The sequence below is a fragment of the Vicia villosa genome, linkage group LG3 (genome assembly GCF_029867415.1).
Source record: "Vicia villosa cultivar HV-30 ecotype Madison, WI linkage group LG3, Vvil1.0, whole genome shotgun sequence".
In the NCBI taxonomy this organism is placed as follows: Eukaryota; Viridiplantae; Streptophyta; class Magnoliopsida; order Fabales; family Fabaceae; genus Vicia; species Vicia villosa.
In genome coordinates this window covers 5,458,896-5,481,806 of record NC_081182.1, presented here as the reverse complement: position 1 = coordinate 5,481,806, position 22,911 = coordinate 5,458,896, and the positions used below count along the sequence as shown (strand labels likewise).

The following is a 22,911-nucleotide window of genomic DNA, read 5'->3' as shown; positions in this document are numbered from 1 at the left end:
TTCCAACAACCATTGTTCCACTCACCCATAACCGCTACCGATACTTTTTTCAAAGAAGAAGCCAAAAAAAGATCCGGAAAGACCTCCTTTAAAAAACAATTGTTCAACCAACAAGACTCCCAAAAGGGGGTATTATACCCATTTCCAACAATGAATTTGCAAGACGAAGCAATGGGATCAATATCTAAAGAATTAGAATAAGCACTACTAACCTTTAAAATATCTCTCCACCAAAAAGAAGAGGAAGCAAGCTTGTGGGCATCTCCATCACAAATAATTTGCAAGCACAAATCACCGTACCGGGCCTTTAACACATCTAACCATAAAGACTTTTGACCTTGAGCTATCCTCCACCTCCACTTGTTCAAAAGAGCCAAATTGAACTCGGCAATATTTTTAATCCCAAGCCCACCTCTCTCAAAAGGGAGGGTCACACCTTTCCAACCAACCCAATGAATAATCCGATTATCACCCCCACCTCCCCATAGAAAATTGCTTTGGATTGCCGTTATCGCTTTTACCACCCTAGCCGGCATTTTATAAAAGGACATAGTAAAGATAAATAACGGACTCAAAATAGACTTTAAAAGAGTTAACCTCCCTCCGAGATTTAGAAATCTAGCCTTCCAACCGGATAATTTCTTTTTCAATTTCTCCATTAAAGTAGCCCAAGTCGCTTCCTTCCTAGGATTGCTACCAATAGGAATACCAAGAAACAAAAAATTGTTGTCTTCAACCCTACAAGAAAGATAAAAAGCCGCGGCATCCAAAAAATGAGAAGACACATTAATACCAATCAACTTGCTTTTGTGAAAGTTTATACCAAGACCCGACACAATTTCGAAGGATCTCAAAACAATCTTTAAAGCCTTAACGTGTTTCCAAGTCCCCGTTCCTACCAACAACGTGTCATCCGCAAATTGAAGAATGTCCACCTCGCATCTTCTTTTGAAATTGAAAGCCTCAAAATCACCAATCTCAATAGATTTTCTTACCAATCTCGTGAGAGCCTCCGTCACCAAAACAAAAAGAAAAGGAGATAACGGATCTCCTTGTCTTAAACCTCTATTAACAACAAATTCCTTTGTTGGACTACCGTTAACCACCACCGACATATTACTTTTGAAAATCAATAACTCCATCCACTTCCTCCATTTAGCTCCAAACCCCATTTTGACCAAAAGATATCGAAGGAAATTCCACGACACTTTGTCATACGCCTTTTCGAAATCTACTTTGAAAAGAAGACAAGAACCTCATTCCTTTCGAGCAAAGTCAACCACCTCATTGGCCACAAGCACTCCATCAAGCAATTGTCTACCCGGAACAAAAGCACTTTGACAATGCGAAACAACCGAATTCAACACATGTTTCAATCTTCCCGCCAATAATTTTGCCACCACTTTATACATACAACCCACCAAACAAATCGGCCTATAATCATCCAAACATAACGGACTTGAACCTTTCGGAATCAAAGCTAAAAAGGCCGCTATTGGAATCCCCCTCCTTAAGCCATCTCAATCTAGATTTTTGAACAATCATATTCTCTTTGATTCTCAACCTTGTCCAAAATCTACTAGTTGCCTCCTTTCTCCCTTTAATTATTTCGGGGTGAAGATCTTCCGCTTCCACTTCCAACCTATCATCACCAAAATTAATGTCTCTCACTCCTTCCTCTATTTCCAACTCAATCTTGCCAAACACCTCTTTATTCCACCACTTTAATCTATTCTTCAAACGGAAAAGTTTCTCTTTCAAAACATAATCTCCTCTCCCTTCCACCTTAATATCATTCCACTCCTTTTCAACAAAGGGATAAAACGAAGCTAAAGAAAACCATTCATTGTTAAATTTGAACGGTTTTGGACCCCAATCATTATTATCAACTTCTAACCATATAGGGCAATGGTCGGAAATATCACGGTTACCCACAAATTGCCCCACCACTCCCCAATCGTTCCTGACATTCTCCGAAAGGAGAAATCTATCAATCCTACTCATCGAGTTTCCCCCTCTGTTATACCATGTGAACTTCTTTCCTTTGCAAGGAACATACACCAACAAACTCTCGTCAATAAATTCCACAAATTCATTCATCTCAACGGAATTTACACTAGAATTAGAATTCATACCTCTACCTCTTCTCTCCGAACGATTCTTTGTAGCATTAAAGTCTCCCCCTAAAATCCATTCTCCATCCTTATGCGCCTCCTTCAACTCCAAAATCCTCCTCCACAAATCTCTCTTCTTAGGCAACTCACACGATGAATAAATATTAACCAAGTAAAAAAACCTATTGGATTTCATAAACTTGATACCGAGATATCCCTCACCTTTGAAACTAGACACCACCTCCAAATTCTCATTCTTCCATAACGTTAATAGCCCTCCCGACCTACCCACCGAATTTGAGAAAGAATAACCAATATTATTATTCCTCCAAAAACTTTTAGCCATCCAATCTTGCATATCCACCATCTTTGTTTCTTGAATCAAAAAAATATCCGCCTTAATCTTTGATATTAATGCACTATCTCTTTTCCTTTTCAAAGCACTACCCCCCCCCTCTTATGTTTAATGAGCCAATTAACATAATGCACCTTTTTTGATCTCCTTCCTACTATCCCTTCTAGATGTTGCCTCCTCTTCCAAAACCTCCAACCTCTTGATCACCGCCTCTTCCTCACCATAATTAACAACGCCCAAAGATTCCATGGCTTTCCAAATTTTGGAGCCCGACTCACAATCAAGATTGCCCCACAACCTGAAATTATTCCTAGTTATGTCACCAAACTCACTAAAGACAGAAGAAGAATAACCCATGCTATCGCCCAAGGACGGAGTGGGTTCTGTTTTCGCAACAACACTCACAGTAGCTATTTTTCCAGAATCAGATTTACAGTGGGCAGCCTTCACGCCAACTCCTTTCAGCTCTTTTAATTTGTTTTTATTCACCGACAGAATGGATTTTTTGTGAAGAGAACCACCCGCCTCTGAAAGTTTTTTGAAGGTTAGTTTCCTCAGAGACTGTTTCTTCCTCCTTTTAACTTGGTGAACAGCTCCATCAAAAGATACCGGGTAAGTTATCACGCCGCCTTTCCCCCCCACTGTTACCACATCATTACAGGAATCCTTAGTACTCTCGTTGATAACAGGTTCATGTTCAATATTGGGTTGCTGAACAGAATTTGGAACGAAAGAGGAGGATGTTGAGATCGAATCGGTGGCTTCTTCCTGAACCGGAGAGTCCCTAACAGCCCTTTGTTCCGCCTCATTTACCATCGGAACATCCCCACATGCCACTGCCTTCTTACCTCTCAAGTCATTCCCAGAATGAGGAACTCTCCCAAGAACCACCTCCTGCCCAATCTGCCTAATAGAACCCTGAGGATTGAACTCCGTAAAATTCTCTCCTCTCATAATAACATCTTCCTCCCGGGAATATCCTGACGCCGAAAAGGAATCTGAGTTAATCGAGTCAGACTCGAATCCAGTTTCGGAATGATCATAAAAAGGCTTTCGAGATGGTGTGCCTCTGTCGCAGTATATCTCTTTGATGAACAAATTATAAGTCGATCCATCAATCTCCACCGAATGTCGCGGTTGCAATTCGAACTCAATCGGAACTTCAACGAACAATCTTGCCACATCCATCCTTTTCCCGCAAGCCGTAACATCATCAAGACAAATCAATTTCCCGAACGCGTTTGCCAAAGCAGATAAGAACACCGAGTTCCAAGCATGAGGAGGAATACCAAATACCTCAATCCAAATAGATCTTCCCACATTCAGAGTGCCCTGTTTCCATTCTATCACCTCAGAAAAGCAATTCGTCCACCACCTGGGACCTTCAGCAACCAAAGATTTAATAGTCCCTTCATCCAACTCTTCTAACAGACAAGCAGAACCGCTGATCGGCGTCGCCTTCTAACAGATCTTTGGCAGTCGAATCATCAGGGAACTCAGAAACATAAACCGAAATCAGGCCATTCAACATTTCACTGCCCAGATAACTCTTGAAAGGATGAACATCCCATCTAGGTGCCAAGTTCCTGAAGGGTTTCTTCCTCGCGTCCGTCCACATAACGATATCGTATATGGCAAAGAACCAAACCAAGTCTAGAAAACCAAATCAAAGAAAAAGCAGCACAGAAGCAATAGCGAAACCGAAAGAGCCCTAATGGATAGAGAACGAAACAGAACAAGGAAATCGGTGGAAAACCTAAACCCCAAACCTCCACTAAACACCTCCTCAACAAGGTCCCTGTGCCTAAACACAGGAATTTAAACCAAAATTGAGGAAATGGTGAGTCCTGAGGTTAGTGTTTCCACCAAAAACCAGAAGAGAAACGTTTAGATCGATCTCCTCCGTCGAGCCGGAAGAGAGACGGAAATCGCCCTGGAAATCGCCGCCGTCAAAATTTTATTTATTATATTTTCAATTATATAAATGTATATGTGAGTTTTCCCCCACTATAAAATATTTATGGGACCGTCCCTACCCTCACTAATTTCTAATGACCTAGAATCAGTAAGAAATCATGGAGAAAAATAAGGGAGAGTGGTTGACTGAGTCCGAGGCAGTTTAGAAAAAACTGCACTGCACACCCATGGCGGTGGTTACATGCTATATCGATGGTCACATACTTAAAAGCAGGGATGATGTGGCAAGGGGGTGTGGCGAGGGTCATAGTTTCTTGAACTTAATTTTATGCTCTTTTGCTCCTTTCTTCCATTTTTCTCCGCTTCTTCGCCATTTCTCATCCTTTTTTGCATATGAGCTCTGTATTAAAATGTACCTGAAATGGAAAAACAATACTGGCATAACAAGACAAAAACAAACGAAAATGATACTAAAATGCATGCGAATCAAGTCGAATATATGGTATAATTTCGCGTTGTCATCATTATGGCGATGAGGTTCTATTTATAAATTAAATTCCGATCCATTAGAATCTAAATTATATACTTCTTTTTTACAAGTCATTTAACTAGGTCAGAACCTAGTTAAATACTAGCTTAATGATCTTGCACACTTAAACAAATGTTAGTATTCCCTATTGTTCTTTAAGTACTTTGTTATTATCAAAACCCAATGAGTATGAACAAATTTTGTTTCAACCATCTCCCTTTTGATGATGACAAACGTAAGTATTTTAAAAACAATGGTTGGTTAGTTTAAACAACTTGACAACATCAGAGTCTGAGGTTTGTAAGCTCCCCCTAAGTCTAACAATCCCTAGGTTGGGGTTCGTAAGCTCCCCCTAAGTGCTATCCAACTTTTTTAATCAAGTTTTAGTAACTTGACAACTCCAGAGCCCGAGTTTGTAAGCTCTATCTGAGTCTGATAATTCATAGGTTAAGTTTTGTAAGCTACCCCTATGATTTATCCAAGTTATTAAATTTTTATCATCAAAAACAATTTAAGCACGTAACATAAGTTAATTAAATTTGGTTCAGGATCTTAATAAAAATATAGAAAATGTTTTTATCATAGTATTTAAATACTCTCATATTTCTTCCCCTTTTGTCATCAACAAAAAATAAATAAAAAGAGTAAAGAGAAAAAAAGAATATTAAACAGTAAAGAAAACAAAAGAAGAAGATTATGCTTAGTATAGTCAGTAAAAGCAGGAGAGAGTAAAAGAGGTTGTAGATGAAAAAATAGAAATATGTTGATGGATAAGCATGCAGACTATAAATTCCAAGATGGTCAAAGTGAGAGTCTGACAGAGTAGAATAGGTAACAAGGCTCGAGAAGCATGGCCATAAGATTCCAAAGATCTTTTTCAAGGAAAATTTCTCTATAAAAGCAGAGGCCATAAAGCTTAACCAGATCACCTTTCTCTTCCATGTTTATACCGTCCATCAACATGGGTAAGCAAAAAACATAAAAGGTAGAAAGAGATACCAAGAAGAATATAACTCAGAATAAGCAATCCAGAAAGGAGAAGCAAAAGGCCGATAAGGCGAGAAGACATCACTGACTCATGTTTACTTTGTTGTTGACTTAGCAAGTACTTCTGCTGGAGTTACTACTCGAAGTATAAGCAGAGCAACTAAAGCAACACAGAGAAGGCCCAACAAGATGGAAGACTCACATTTAACTGAAGATGAGGCAGACCAAGACTATTTAGATTATCTGGATATACTGATGAATCAGCCAGAAAGTTCCATCGATAGTTCTTAGATTTCCTTGTCTTCGTTATGTAACATCCTCAATATCAACTTTCTACTAGCTTCTTTAATGAATGTAAATATTTATGTTAATATGCTTGTCTTACTTTAACACATCCATCAAATTAGTAAAGTCTGCTTAATCATCAAACAGTTTAAAGTAAAACCAGAAGATTTAAATAACAAAAAAATAATTTTAACAGGGTTAAACAATAAATAGAACAGAAGAAGTTGCAGTGAAAATAAAACTTATTGGTTGGAGGGAAGGCAAGCACTATTTTCACAAGTTACAAGATGGATAGGATCATACTTTAACATAAGTAGCTTCCCAAGGCAATCTTTAATGCAGATTTGAATGATACCCCCGATTTTCTTTTATAAATACAGACATTCTGTGTGAACATTCTCATCCCATCCACAACCTAACATCTTTTATAACTTTATTCATCTCTTCACCTTCATGTTCTCTTCCCACTTCTCTTCTTCACCACTTCTCAATTCCTTCACCATTCTTTTTTTCTACGCATCTCTCATTGTAGTGCCCAAATCTTCCACTATTAAGACAGAGAAGATGCATACCTTCATACTCCACTTTATAATGCATCAATTTGATTGAGAACATTGCTAGTAGAAGTTTTGCATATTTTCCTCCCTCCCTATGCAGTTACCAATGAAGGTTAACACCCTTGCATAATAGTATTCAATTGGTAATCTTAATACCCGGATCCAAACTGCTACCTGTTCAATAGTATCATCTGCAGAATAAAAGTTAGCACTCGATTCTCTGACGCAAAAGTAGTGATTGTAAATGAGCCATGGTCTTTCCATCAATGTTGTTTATCGATCTTCCTTGCTAGTGAAGGTTAATAAATAGTATCCTTTCCCTAGGTCCGCTATGCTTAATACTCATCCCTTAGCCCACATTTGTTGTAGTCTACTTTCAAGGGCTTTGTACTCAATCCTCATGTCCAACATTTTCACGATGCCTCATTTCCTCCATGACTTTGCTATCCTTTGTTCCTCAGTCTTCGAGAGTATAAATTTTGGACATTCATACTCTTCAAACTTCCTTTCCTCTACCCTTAAGCCTATGATCTTTATCATTCTCAACGTTTTCCTCTTCCAGGATTTTTGCTCCTTCTTCTAAATTTTCTTTGTCCATGTCATTCTCTCCGGTGACGATGGCTTTATACAAAACAGTTACTCCTCTTACATCTTCCACGTCATGACCATTGATTAATTCATCATACACAAGGGATTGGGTTGTATCAGAAAAAAACTTTTATCTCCACCTTTAACCCTTTTTGTACTTCGAACCTTTATATCGTCCTCCTCAATTTGATTCACACAGTTCTCACTCACTAGCCCTAACAGAGCATCTATAAGTTTAAAATGTTTTCTTTTTAGCTTTTTCATAAAAAAATTTAATGATTTAATTACTTTCAGACATTTTATTTTCATTTGACATTGATATAGTTCTTCAAATTTATTTTTAATTTCTATTTTAATATTGAATAATTTTATAGAGTTCTACATATAATAGACATTGCTCATGGAGTACCAACTTAATTGATATTTCATATGTAGTTGAAGTCATATATACGATTCTAAATATTTCCACATGAAAAAAATTAATACACATAGATTAAAAGAAGCTACAAAAGTCAAAAGTAATTCTGCATGTACCACAAAATAATTGCCCTGCATATAGATCTGAACTGGGCCTAATACGCTCAGGCTTCAGCTTATAATCGGGCTTCATTTCTAAGAAAGAGGTCATACACCATAATGGTTGCTACTGCAAGTTTGAATTATGTGAATGTGAGCAGCATCTTCAACTACTCAACATTTATTTGCGAATAAACAATTCATGCAGTACTAGTTTTCTTTGCGACAACGACAGAAAAATCGTCAATATTATTTTATTATTACTAGGTGTGTTTTGACAAGTTTTGCACGAAACAAATCAATGTCTGACTAGTGACAGAAACTGTTTTCAACCTGTTTTTCTTTATCCATTTTTAAACTCTGTCGTTTCGATTCGATGTGGGTGCACCATTATGCTTTGTTTGGATTATAAAAGAAAGTGGAAGGAAAGAAAGTAAAAAGAAAGAAAGTATAAGGAAAGAAAGAGTGTGGAAAGTGAAAAGATTATATAATTTGTTTGGTATAAGAGAAAGTGAAAGGAGAGAAAGATATTTAATTGAATAGAAAATGTAGAAAAAGATATTTATTGTTACACAATGACAAAAATAACCCTAATTATTTATTTATTTAGTAATTAACTTTAAATCAATTTTAAATGAAGTTTTAATATTTCAATTATAAATGAAGTTTTTTTATGTTTTAATTAAGTAAAATAAACAATTTTCTAAACTCAATTAAAAATATCTTTGCAAAAATTTAAATTCTAAAATTCAATTGTCCATTAATTATTTTTAAACTAGATAATGGTTATTAAAATATTTATGAATAATTATTTTTAAAATTTCAAAATATAATCATATTTTCATCATCTAACAGTAGGCCTTGCATTTTGTAAGAAAAAAAGAGGTTTATAATTTTAATCAAAAAATAGCATCATTATTATTTAGTAAAAAACAAGAAATGATTCACTAGATCAACATTTTATTATTATTATTCAAAGGGTTGTTTATGTCATTTTAAAATAAAATTGGTCTCTTCTTCTCGTTTCTTTCCAATCCTGCGCGGAAAGAATTTTCTTGTGGGCCCCAGGTGAAATATTCTTTCGTTCCCTTTTTGCAGTGGTGCCAAATTATGGAAAGAAGATCTATCTACTTACTTTCCTTCCTTCTTCTATCTTTCCTTTGTCTTTCCACGAAACCAAACACAGTGTTAGTCTCTTATTTTGCTTCCATATTGATTGACAATGTTCCCAACCATGTCAACAAAGTCAAATTGATCCATCACTCATTGGGAAAAGATTAGAGCAGTTAAAAGGGATATCTAATATAAATGTGCGAATTTGAATATATAGGTAATATTTTAGTTATTCATTTTTAAAAAGTGAAATTTTATATATTAAAATATTTGATAAAGTATGAATTAATCAATCTTAAATATGTCAAATTTTGAAAAACCTAAGATTTTATAGAGTCGGATAGCAAAACTCAATTATAATAAAAGAGAAAAACCAAAATTTTATGTTGGTTAACATAGAATGGACACAAAATTTATCTAAAATGACCAACATAAAATAAATTGATTTTTTTTGTGTAACATATTTTATAGAGACGAATTAAATTAACAATAATTTTGTAACAATAAATTTAATATGTATTTTTCAAATATGATTTTAGACGTACTGTGAAAACCTAACTCTAAATGAATCATTTTTATAAATCTAATTGGATTGCGGTTAGATAATTTTAAACGAGTCACTTTTAAAATAAAAAATAATACAAAAATTTAATAATATTTGTACTATATACAAAATATATTATTTTAAATATATTTTTGAATACTATATTATTTCAAAAATATTATAATATGTTTTTTTAAATATAATAAAATTTAAAATTATATACAAATATTTAATCTAACACAAACTAATAAAATAAGATAAAATTTTAAAATAAATATAAAATAATAAAATATTAATTAATTTATATAAATATTTAATATAAAAATATTTAATATTATAAAACAGATAAAATGTACTGAAGTGAAAGAACTTGTTTTAGTGAAACAACATAATTAATTAATTATAAAACTCAAATATTTCTTTCATCATAAAATAAAGATCATATTTGAGAATATCAATTTTATTGAATTATGTTTGTTAATTATTGATGTACTTTAATATTTAAAACCATATTTATTTTTAAAATAAATAATTTGTTAAAATGTGACATTAGGAGGAAGGGAGTAGTTTATTATTTTATGGGACTTGTGTTACTAGCATATATGAAACAAATTGATTTTTTTTGTGTAAGCAAGAATTCAATAAAAGAGAGTTTGATACACAATAACGGTCCAAAGTCGCCGAAATATATTACAAACCAAATAAAAATTACGACATAAAAGACAAAGGATCTTTAATAAAATCGTAAAAGTTATGGTGCACTCATTATATAAACATATAATTTGATGTGATTAATTTTGTGTGCTAGTAGTCTGGCTGACAATTATTGTATTTATGGTGCAACATTTAGGTTTGTTAGGAAATTTTGTATAATTGCTCATTTTACATTTCAAGTGGGTTTAATTTCACATTTAGCAATCCCCTGTTTCAAGTTTCAACGGCTATGCAACAACTTTTAACATTATAATTATTTCTCGGGCATACATTCCGCTCAATCTTGATTCTCAAATCTATTGTTCATCTGTGTCTTCACAAATTCCTGTTGGAGATCTATAAATATAATATTTTTATTTATTATTTTAAAATAAACTAATAAAAAAATCAAAAGTTAACCATAAAAAATTAAGAACTAATCATTTATGATAAATACACTATTTTAACAAGAGTTTAAAGGTAGTGCACTGACAGTGTAAACTAATTTTACACATACAACCAATTAAAATTCTTACACTTGCCATGTCATATTATTTTTTTAATTAAAATTGTATTTTAATTGGATACATGGTTGTGATTAGATATTTTACACTGTCAATGAATATCCCTTTTTCTCTTTTAACAATAGTATCAGCCTGCACAAATGTAGAAAGTGCTATAGTATCGGACATCAAATTTTAGGGGTTCATTTTTTTTTAAAATAAAAAACAATTGAAATAAAAATAAAATATTTAGAACACAAAATTTAAATAAAATAATTTATAATTTAAATAATATTTTAAATTCTTTAGTGTTTTGTTTGATTAATATATAATTGTGTTTTTGATATGTTATTTTTAATTATTAAAATTATATATATATATATATATATATATATATATATATATATATATATATATATATATATATATATATATATATATATATATATATATATATATATATATATATATAGCCTCATTTTTAAAATTAAAAAAGTGCCTCAATTAAATTTAACATATTATTTTGCTTATTGATTAAATTTAACATACTATTTTGCTTATTGATTAAATTTAACATATTATTTTTAAAATGTTTTTTTAATATATGATCTGTTGGTAAAAAATATGTTAGCTCTCATATTTATCTTAATCATGAATGATTGAACTGGAGAAGTGGATATTATTATTATTATTATTATTATTATTATTATTATTATTATTATTATTATTATTATTATTATTATTATTATTATTATTATTATTATTATTGGTCTATAGATGAAATTATAGTAATCACTAAAAACTTTCACATAGACGTTTAACTTAGTATTATATACTTTGTACTATATACTTTGTACTATATACTTTATATGATCTGCTGATATATTTATCTTAATCATTATTATTGTCGATTGATCGTTATTATTGTCGATTGATCGAGCTCGAGAAGTGGATGTTATTATTATTATTATTACTTCTAGTTAATTTTTTTAATCATGTAACCTATTAATTAGGAGATTCACCCTTTTAAAAATAAACCAATGAAATTTCATGGATTCGAACCCACAACATTGCATCTCTTCCTAGCACACAACTTAACTTTATGAGAAATCACTTCTATTTAATTCGGATAAGGTTTGTGATTGGGAGTAGAGTCATAAGTCATAACTCATTATTATATAATTATAAACATATAATTATGTGATTAATTTTTTGTACTCCCTCCGTTCCTTTATAATTGTCACTTTTTAAGTTTTTTCACATACCAAGACAACCAATGATTATACTTACTTTTAAAGTAATGATTATTCTTTTTTCAATAATACCCTAAACTTTTTAATACTTTATTTAACTTTTTCTTTCTCTATTATAATGATTAGGGGTAATTTTGACAAAACAACAAAAATACTTTCTTGAATTTTAAAATGTGACACTTAAAAAGAAACAAATTTTTTTCACAAAAGTGACAATTATAAAGGAACGGAGGGAGTATGTTACTAGTCCAGTTAACAATTATTGTATTTATAATGCATCATTAAGGTTTGTCTGGTAATCTACTAATAAATTTTGATTGGAGGCTTAATTTTCATCACTCAAAATCATATATATTCCACCTTTGGTGTCTTTAATTTCATGAGAAAATACAAGATCTAAAGAATATATTATGTAGATATTATTACATATCTCTTTATAATTCTCTAACTTAATAAGGTTATTATTTTAACAAAAGAAAAGAATATGCAGCAATTATTAAATAAATCACCTGTTATATATTCATTCCAATTGTACTTGAACAGGAACATACCTGTCCTAATATTAGCTTCTTCTCACAGCCAAGCATGCTTTATAATTTGATACCTTATGTCTTTTTCTTTCACAAAATCAAAGTACTATTCTTCTTATATTTTTCGAACCTTGTAGCTTTTTATTATGGACTCTCCACCATGCTAGAGCTAAAGAATTTCTTTGTTGTATTTGTGAATCTTATTCTTGTAGACTCTGACCCTACTTTCCACTCATAATGCAAATGAAATTAATGCACAGAAATGCAGATACATATATAGTTGTATAATTGCATACACACACGTGTGGATAACTATGTGTTCATTGTTTGTATGCAAGGTAGCAAGCATGTGCTAATGATGTATGTGCTTTGTGATTTTTATAATTTGCTTTAGAACATGATTTAAAGGTTTCCTTATATTGTTGTTTTGTTTTTCCTATTTTTTATACTACTAAGTTACAATAAAAATATACTCATAAATGTGATCTTTCAATATATATTTGAAATAGTTTAATGAGTTTGAAGGGTTTTTCCCCTATGTTCGAAGTGTATTTGTCTAGATTAATTAGTATTTTAAAGTAAGTGTTTGAGAGGGTTAACGCTATGCAAGCGTGAATGAGAAGATAGTTCGATGTGATTCTAAATCACACTTATATAGAGGTGATAGACCTGCTCTCTAGTGATCTTACTTAGATTGCAGAGAGTTGTTACATATATATCAATAGTGGAGGTGCGGGCAGTGACGTGCTCTAGTACGATGTTTCTAAAGCAGAATTACACCTGTTTATCAATCAATGTTTTAACAATTTTGAAATCGAACCGGTCTTATTTACCCTTTCTTCTGCTTGAAATAAATTTGATTAAAAAGCTAAAAAAAAAAAAAAAAATTGGTATTAAAGTGGTTAACCTTAAGTTTTCCAAATCTAATTTTTTGCACTAATTAATCTAGACTTGATAGATCACATCAAGCACTCTAGGGGGTAGGGGATGATTATAGGTTTAATCAAACATATCCAACTAAAACTTCCTTTCAATAAATTTAAGAAGCATTTTATTTGTGAGTGGAAATTCATCACACACTACCAACGGTTAAATATGGTTGATGCCCCCTTAGCTAGGTCTCAACTCATTCTAGCAAAACAATCAATCAATACAAGAAAAAAAAGAAGAAAGCAATGAGAGAGAAAAGCATAATCTCAAATGCTTCTACTTTCTTCTCTTTCACTAGCTAATTAAAATGGAGACAAGATGCTCTCATCAAATATCAATCATTCCATTCATCTCTTTTATTTCTCCACTTCATATAACTTTTAGTAAAGGGTCCCTCCACATACAAATAATGCCACAATATTGTATTCAGAATCTAGAACCCATTTTAATTTTTATTATATAATAAAATAAAGTAGTTCCATAAGAATCAATCCTTTTGGTCCTCACTAATATATGCTTCTTTTATTGGAGCCATCTTCTACACTCAAATCAAGGTGATGGATGATATTTAGGAAAAAACCAAATTCCAAAAGCATGTATAGGAATTATATCAAGAGTGTGTGCCTAACGCGCCTAAAAAATACCGATACTATATTTATATTATTTTAAATCGTCAATGAGATCTCATTTAAATACGAAATATAAATACTAGACCTATATTATTGTAAATACCGATACTATCAGATATCAGTTCAGTAGTAAAAATCTAATCTTATAATTGCAAATGATGGAGTTTAAGTGTAAATTTGTTATTATTGCTCAAATATAGAATAAAAAAAGCAAGTAGTAATAAGTAAAAGAACAAAGTCAAACATATATATAATCTACAAATTACTTGTCTAGAAGAAAAACAAAAACATTATAGTAGTTTGTTATCAACTATACAATGAGTCTCTCATTTATATTACATCACAACAAAAGAAAGACTATTATATTATGTATTTTTATGCTCCCTCTTACCCCTTAATTAAGCTATTAACTTAACAAAACTATAACTCAAATGGTTTCTTTATTAAATTAACATTTGTTGATACTTCTTTAGTTGACAACTTGCAAGAATCAGAACTCTTTGGTTCTGCCTCAATCAGAAGCTGAACAACCTCTTTCATGGTTGGTCTACTAGCCGGCGCTTTGTAACTGCATCGGATCGCAATTCTCAAAACTTTAACCATGTCATCTTTGAATGAACATGATAGCTTTGGATCAAAAACTTCACTTGGTCTAGCTCCTTCTTTGCCTTCTACTTTGTTTGAAACCCAAAAGACAATGTTTCTGTTTTCTCCAAACTCTGACTCTATTGGCTTTCTCCCGGTTAACAATTCCATCAAAATCACACCAAAACTGTACACATCACACTTTGTTGTGGCCCTTGGCGAATATGCATATTCTGTCACATCCATCAAAATAAATATTCAACAAATTTACAATATCATAATAAGATTACTTAACACTTAAGTTAACCATTTTTTTAAAAACTCGGACCCTAGGAACCACTTATACGAGAGTCAATCCCACCGTCCACCTGCAGAGGTTTAGACTCGCCTGACACAAAAAATTGTTAGCACCTAGCATATGATTTACATCTGATGTCTCAAACCTTCATTAACAGACCAAACCAGCGTCTGGGTTACCTACGCTAACCACATGACTAATTCACTAATCATAAATTACAGACATACTCTTAATTATATCACATCTTTTTCCGCAATCTGTACTAAAATACAGTGATAGAAACAAAAAATTATATAAATATTGAAAAAATATGCAACCATATTAGAGTGAGAGTTAATTTACCTGGTGCTAGGTAACCATAAGTTCCTGCAATAACAGTGGTTGTGGAATCCTTTCCACCTCTTGCTTGCAAAACCTTAGCAATCCCAAAATCAGCAACCTTAGGATGATAATCTTCATCCAAGAGAATATTAGTTGACTTAATATCTCTATGGATAATAGGAAAGACCAAATCATGATGAAGGTATGCAAGACCTTGAGCAATTCCAAGTGCAATCCTATGCCTTGTAGGCCAATCCAAATGAATCCAACCCTTGTGAAGTGAATCATACAAAGTACCATTTGGCATGTACTCATAAACCAACAAACTACAATCCAAACTTGAGAAGCAACAATATAACTTAACTATGTTCTTGTGCCTTATGCTTCCTAATGTTTCCACCTCAGCTTTCAATGCTTTGTCCACGAATAACGCGTCCTCGGGCGACGAGTCCTTCGAGCTTCGGCTCCAAAGGCGTTTAACCGCGACAACATCGCCACTCTTCAGCTCGATTTTGTATACTGTCCCTGACCCTCCATGTCCCATAATGTTCTTATCAACCAAAGACTCAACAATCTCTCTTTGATCAAAACTTATCATGTGAAAGCTCTTGACATCATAAGAGAAAAAGGATGAAGAGAGAGTGTCTTCGTGCTCGACTGCAGCCGCGTCTTTGCTGCATCTTTTCTTCAAGAACAAAGCAGCTCCTACAAAAATCAATATCACAGACACACCAGCCACCCAGATAGTGTTCATCTTCTTACTCTTGTAACCATGTGAACATAGTGGAAAGTTCTTTTGATCAGACGAATTCGCATACACCGGAATCACCACGCATAAACCAGGATTTCCTGCAAAGCTTTCAACTAAACCTCCTTTAATCAGCTTAGGAGGAATTGGACCAGAAAGAAGATTGTGTGAGAAGTTAATCGAATTCGGCAACAACACCGATAGGCTTTCGGGGATGTTTCCCGTTAAGAGATTATTCGAAAGATCAAGAAGGTTGAGTGACTCCAAAGAAGAAAGTGAACCAGGAATAGAAGAGTTCAACTTGTTACCTTGCAGCATAAGCAAGTTAAGCTTTCTAAGGTTACCAATCTCAGAAGGGATTGGACCATAAAGAAAGTTATAACTGAAATCAATTTTGACAAGGCTATAAGCTCTAGAGATTGTTGGTGTTATCTCTCCTGAAATCTTGTTCCTCTGAAGGAAAAGTTCGGACAGGTTTCTCGAGTTTCCGTTGATCTCGGGAATCGGGCCGGTTAAATTGTTACTACTCAAATCAATGATTGAAACATGAGGTAAACTCAATAGTCCTTTTGGAACTGAACCTTGTAACCGGTTATTACTGACACGAAACCGTAACAGAAACACGCAGTTCGCGTAACTTTCTGGTATAAAACCAGATAGAAAGTTATCCAAAACAAGAAAATATAACAGTTTACCTCCTTCACAGACATGTTCTGGTAAAGGACCAGACAGTTTGTTTTCAGACAAATCAACAAGAGCCATTCCTGAGAACTGGCCTAGTTTCTTCGGAATATGTCCGCTTAGGAAATTGTCGTAAAGCGATAACATTCTGAGTGTTGTCGAGGTTTCGATTTCGTCCGGTATTTGACCTGTGAGACTGTTGTTGTACAGCTGAAGAACTTGAAGCTTAGGAAGCTTACAAACAGAAGAAGGGATGGTTCCGGTTAGCTTGTTAACCGACATATCTAAATCGATTAGTTCGGTTAAGTTTCCGAGCTCTTCTGGAATGTTACCAACAAGGTGGTAGTTATAGTAAAGTTCAAGCTGTTGCAAGTTTTTCAACAGACCGAGTTCTTTTGGAATTTGGCCTGTGAGGAAATTTCCACTCAATTCAAGATCAATGAGAGATGTTATGTTCGATATGGATGGTGGAATTTGACCATGCAGCATGCATGTTGATAAAACCATGGACTTGAGATTTTTCAATCTTTCAAAGCTTTTTGGTAATTCCCAGAGATCAAAACCATTGTTTTCATTGAAGTTGAGAATTTCGAGGTTTGTGAGATTGAAAACTGACATAGGGAAGTCCCCGGTGAAGGAGTTGTATGATAAGTCGAGGATTCTGAGAGATTTTAGAGATGAGAAATCGGGAAGTGCTCCTGACTGGTGCATCTGGTTCATGATCAACTGTTCTAGTTTAGAACAGTTGATTATGTCGTGTATTGGAAACTTGAGCTTTGTGTTACCGAGGTTTAGGACGCGTAAATTTGGAAGGTAAGTACAAAAATCTGTAGGGAAGTTTCCGGAGAGAGACGACCAACCTGAAAAATCGAGTTTTATAATATCGCCTTTGTCATCGCATGTGATTCCGGTGAAATCACATACTGGTTTTTCGACTTTGCTTGCGCCCCAATCAAAAGGATAGTTTCCTGAGAGAGAGTCTTTCATGACAGAAAAAAACTGAGTTTGGTTTGTAGTGATAGCATGTGATAAGTTTGTGATGAAAATGAGAAGTATGAGTCTAAAGAAGTGAGTCATATTTGGTTTTGAGGAGGGAAAGAAAGAGAGAGAGAGGAATTTGAAGTGTGAGAGGTTTTGCAAAGAAAGAGAAGAGTGAGAGATGTATATAAGATGGAAAGATTTGAGTGGATGAGTTTGGGAAAAGCAGGTTCTTGTTGTAGTATTAGTATTGGGAGAGAGGGGTGAACATCTTTTGGTAAAGACACTTTATGTTTATACTCTATTCCACTATGTGTAAAGGGAATAAAGGTTGATTATATTAGGGTGTAGGGATAAAAAAGGAAGTGAAATAATTGTGGAGGGGAAAATAATTGTCTTTATGAGAGATGCAAGAGAGAAAAAAGAAAGGAAAATTGAAGATTTTAAGAAAGAAATTGTGATGGGGATATGATGGAATAAGAAATATCATAAGAGGAGATATAAGAAAGGAATTGAAAAGATAATAATTGGAGAAGGTATTTTAGTGAAGGAAAATTCTTATTAATAAGAAAATGAAAAAATAAGAAAATGAAAAAAATAAGAAATATAAGAATAGATCTCAATCATCCATTATCATTACAACCCCATGATTTCTATTAAAAAAGAAGTTAAATTTAAAATTAATTTAAAATTCACCACTACAATAATAACACATATTTATTCTTGCCTTTCTTCTTCAAATTATTTCGTACTAAATAGCACTACTCTTTAGTAAAAGTATACTTTATGTTAATATAGTGATTGTTTGTTTCATAGAGTTTAGATCATCTCTTATAGTGCATTGGTGCAATAAGTTTATATGTTTATAAGATTTTGAAGTGTAGTTCAAATTTAAAAGAGGTTTGTTAAGTTACATGTTTCAACAACTAATTAATTAATTGAGTTATTGGCGGAGCCATAAATTTTAGGCAGTCTGGGCAAAATTTTTACACCATTTGTTATTCATCTGTTTTAATTTTCACACCTTATTTTTGCTAATTTTGCCTCTAATTTTATCCCTGATTTTATCTAAAAATCGACTATTACATTGGAGGAGTACAAAGAAAATAGGGGTTGAACCCGAGCGTCTGCCCGGACTGGCTGGGCCTTGACTCCGCCCCTGGTTATTAGGTCGTTGAGTCTAGTTAGTGGCTGTAAATTTAATTAGTAGTATATAAATAACCATCGCGTGAACATTAATGTAACATAACTAGTAAATATGAAGTGCAATCAATACCGACAAATTAATTATGTTTTATTTCTTTCTCTTATGTGGTGTGTGTATAGTTCTAATAGTGGTATCATGAGTTTTAAACTCTAATACATGTTCATTAAATGAACAATGACAATTTCTATTGAGATCTTGAAATCGAGTTTAGTATGAAATATCATGTTCATGATAGAAATAATTTGGATAGATGGAGCAAACAAATGAAGTTTTAGTGTGAAAAGATCATGTTCATGACAGGAAGAATTTAGAAAGATGGAGCAAACAAATGAAGGTGATCTTTACATTCGAAAATGTGATGGAAATAGTAGAAATATGTCTGCAAGATCTTCCCAATGATGCATCAAATGTTCATGTTGCTAATCATAAAGAATCAAAGAATAAAGATTTTAAGAAGATTTTCTTCATCCATCAATATGTTTGATACTATAGATTTCTAAAAAAATAAGAGATATTTCATCGAAGGAGGCGTTAAAAAAGTCATGATAGGGATGACAAACTTAAGAAAGGTCACTTGTCATAAATATTGAAAATAAAATTCAAGATGTTGTAGATCAAGAAAAATAATAAGGTTGATGAACACTTCAACAAGGTCATTATGACCATCATTAAGATGAAGAGCTTTGGGGAAGTTGTTTCAGATCAAACAACTATGAACAAAGTGGCACACAGTGTCTCCACCAAATTTGATTACATTGTTGTGGCAACTGAGGAATCAAATGATTTGTCCATAATGAAGGTTGAGGAATCACAGTGTTCTTTGGAAACACATGAGCATATGGTGCTTGAAAGAACCAAAGAAAAAGTGATTAAGCAAGTTGTGCATGCTCTAACATCCACTTGTTAGAACTATACACACATATATACACATACACACAAACACACAACACACACACACACACACATAGAGAGAGAGAGAGAGAGAGAGAGAGAGAGAGAGAGAGAGAGAGAGAGAGAGAGAGAGAGAGAGAGAGAGAGACCTGTTGCAATCAAGTGAGTTTACAAAGTGCAACACCTTGTATACGGTGCCATTTCCAAACATAAAGAAAGGATTGCTGCAAAAGGATTCTTACAAAAGTCTAGCCTTGATGTTATGCAACTTTTTGTACCAATTTTAAGAATCAAGACAATCAGATTAATGGTAGATGTGCCTAACTTCTTGAAATATAGTCTTATTTAACTAGATTTCAAGCATGTATTTCTCAGTAACGGCCTTGAAGAAGAAGTTTATGTTGAACAAACTTAAGAATTCATTGTGAAATTAAGTTGAAGAAGATAAGGTCTTAAAATTTAATAAGGCTTTATATGGTTAAAAATAAGCTCCAAGATCCATGCATAAAAGTTTTGATGAGTTCCTATGGAAAATTGCTTATTTCAAGTATATAATTGAACATTAGTGTAACATAACAGTAAAATCATGAATGAAAAGCTGAAGTGGAGAAAAGGTAACTAGAAAAGTAAGGTCGAAGGTGATAAAACAAAAAGAAGACCGAACGTCGAAGCTTCGAGGCTTTGAATGTGTGACGATGATTACTCTTGTAAATATGCTCTCAGAGAAGAGGGAAAACTCAAAGGAAACGAGGGAAACTCAGCCTACAAAATTACAAAAATGTTTCTCCACTCTCTCCCCCTCCCTCTCTCTCTCTCTCTCTATATATATATATATATATATATATATATATATATATATATATATATATATATATATATATATATATATATATATATATATATATATATATATATGCAAGGGAAATAGGGAGGATGAGATTGAAAGTAAGAAGAAAATATGGATCAACGACCAGATTTCGTTTTGGGGAAACATTTCAATAATGAGAGTGCATTTAATGCTCACGTTCCCCATTACACTTATGCAAAACCAAAGCAGCGCATACTAGTCGACGCCTGGACAACCATTTCTAAAGGTCAACCACGACTGCTAAAAGACTCCCTCGACATCCAGAATCCTCGACGAGTCATGGGGGAATTTTTTTTGTGCCGGCTAAAGGTCCAATAACACGATACCCATTTATCTAACCCGCTCCACTAAGCCTAAGATATAAATACCTTTATAAAAAAAATCAGGTGCACAATCTCTAATCTTCACTCTCACTACGATTATCTTGAACCTTAAACGGACTCGGGTGTTGGAGTGATAACCACACAGGTATCCCTCTTATTATGTTGTATCAGATATTAGAAATGTTGATTCAAGATCAACATCGGTTAGCAACGTTGATTCAAGATCAACATCTCCAGTTCTAGAAGCACTGTGATCACAACCTCTAATCCACTGTGTCCATGATCACTTGAGAAACTTTGCTCCATCGTAGTTTGCGTAATCTTCTCCATCTATGGTTCTATAACCGAACAACACACATACCAGATGGCCCCGAACACGGCGTGCCAGATCATAACAAAACCTCCCCTAGATTTCCCCTTAATTTCCAAAGATAAGAAAAACTCAAAAAGATTCATAGGCTCAGTAGGAAGAGTCGATTTCACCCACAACCACTTATACATCCTCTACCAGACACTAGAGGCTAAATTACAAGTTGCAAAAAAATGAGAAGCTGATTCCAACCTAACCTCACATAAGATACAAGAGATACCTCAGAGTCAACTATGGCTTCCTCTTTGAACATGTTTTCTCTAGAAGGAAACTTGTCCAACAAAAGCTGCCAGGAGAAGGTCACCACTTTATAGGGGCCCCAACTACCCCAAATACTAGGAAGATTATAATTTAACCTAACTAAATGGGTAATAGAGAGAGACGCGGGGTCCGATTGGATTTTGTAAGTAGGCGCAACAGAATAAATCTCTTCTTTAGAATGCTTCCAAATCCACCTATTGTTATCCTTACTAAATTAGAACTCTTAAAGGAACGAAAAGAAATCAAACACCAATGGTTCTTCATGAACAAAGAATGATCTCCTCCATATAAAGTCTCACGAGATCCTACCCTCAACGAAAGACCATATCTCTCTCAGAGATCCCTTTTGAAATTTGGATATGGTAAAAAATCTTTGAAACCTAGACTGAAGAGGTATAAACCCTATCCAAGGATCCTTCCGAAAGGATGTCAGATGGTCGGACCCCACGTTCTTAACAAGACTTATCTCAAACCAATTCATAGGATCATCGTTTTTGGAGCCGAGAAGGGCCACATCTTTTCACCAAGATGAAACAGAGCGTAGCCCCCAGAGACTTACCGCCACAGATAGAGGAGATAAAAGGTGTACCATATTGGATGGTATCACCCCAAAGCCCATACACACCTAGAGGAGATAAAAGGTGTACCATATTGGATGGTATCACCCCAAAGCCCATACACACCCGTGAGTCTCTATCTCCATTTGGTTAAAAGAGAAAAATTAACCAGGTGGAGACCTCTAACAACTAGACCTCCCATCTCCATGGGTTTACACTCCCAAAAAAACCTCCTCTCAATCTAATTAATTTCTTTGACACCATCACAAACATTTTTAAAAAGATAGGAAGAAATCAAGGAAGGCATTACAAAGATGTGATCATGTATTTTTTTCTTGAAAGATGGTTTTTTTATCAGGTGGTATAATTCCATATCTTATCTTTAGTGTATTATCATCTACTTATTTATATTAATATATAAATATAAATAAATATTGTGTTCACGGATTAATTCTAAAATACGTTACACCATTCAACAAATTAGAACAAATTTTACATCATTAAAATATACTAGTATTTTGACTTAATGAACTAAATCAACAAATTAGAACAAATTTGACATCATTAAAATATACTAGTATTTTGACTAAATGATCTCTTAGTTATATAGTACTGTGCCTGAAATTTCTCTAACTATGGTCATAGCCTATAAGAATAGGATGATATACATGCATCATAAAGTTAACAACATTTTCCATCTGACGAACAAGTAACAGAATACAAATACTATTCAATAAAGAAGAAAAGTAAAATCACTTTTATAAAATATAGGAAAAGTTA

General features: G+C 33.5%; 2 protein-coding genes across 2 annotated transcripts; both read right to left on the bottom strand.

The window, feature by feature from the left end:
• Positions 1 to 1,440: 1,440 nt before the first annotated feature.
• On the bottom strand, positions 1,441 to 2,481 carry LOC131657455 (uncharacterized). The gene has a single exon (XM_058926852.1). It carries the CDS (start codon positions 2,479 to 2,481, stop codon positions 1,441 to 1,443), a length of 1,041 nt encoding a protein of 346 aa, XP_058782835.1.
• An 11,807-nt stretch (positions 2,482 to 14,288) lies between these two features.
• On the bottom strand, positions 14,289 to 17,923 carry LOC131660141 (receptor protein-tyrosine kinase CEPR1). The gene is made up of 2 exons (XM_058929296.1): positions 15,269 to 17,923; positions 14,289 to 14,861 (listed from the first exon to the last, which is right to left on the bottom strand). Exons 1-2 carry the CDS (start codon positions 17,751 to 17,753, stop codon positions 14,464 to 14,466), a joined length of 2,883 nt encoding a protein of 960 aa, XP_058785279.1. The 5' UTR covers positions 17,754 to 17,923; the 3' UTR covers positions 14,289 to 14,463.
• Between the last annotated feature and the right edge of the window lie 4,988 nt (positions 17,924 to 22,911).

Bases quoted from the DNA above. Each gene is read 5' to 3' on its own strand.
- LOC131657455 (XM_058926852.1), bottom strand. From the start codon at position 2,481: ATGGTGGATATGCAAGATTGGATGGCTAAAAGTTTTTGGAGGAATAAT.
- LOC131660141 (XM_058929296.1), bottom strand. From the start codon at position 17,753: ATGACTCACTTCTTTAGACTCATACTTCTCATTTTCATCACAAACTTA. The intron at 14,862-15,268 runs GTAAATTAACTC...TGGATGTGACAG, and splicing joins TTATGGTTACCTAGCACCAG to AATATGCATATTCGCCAAGG.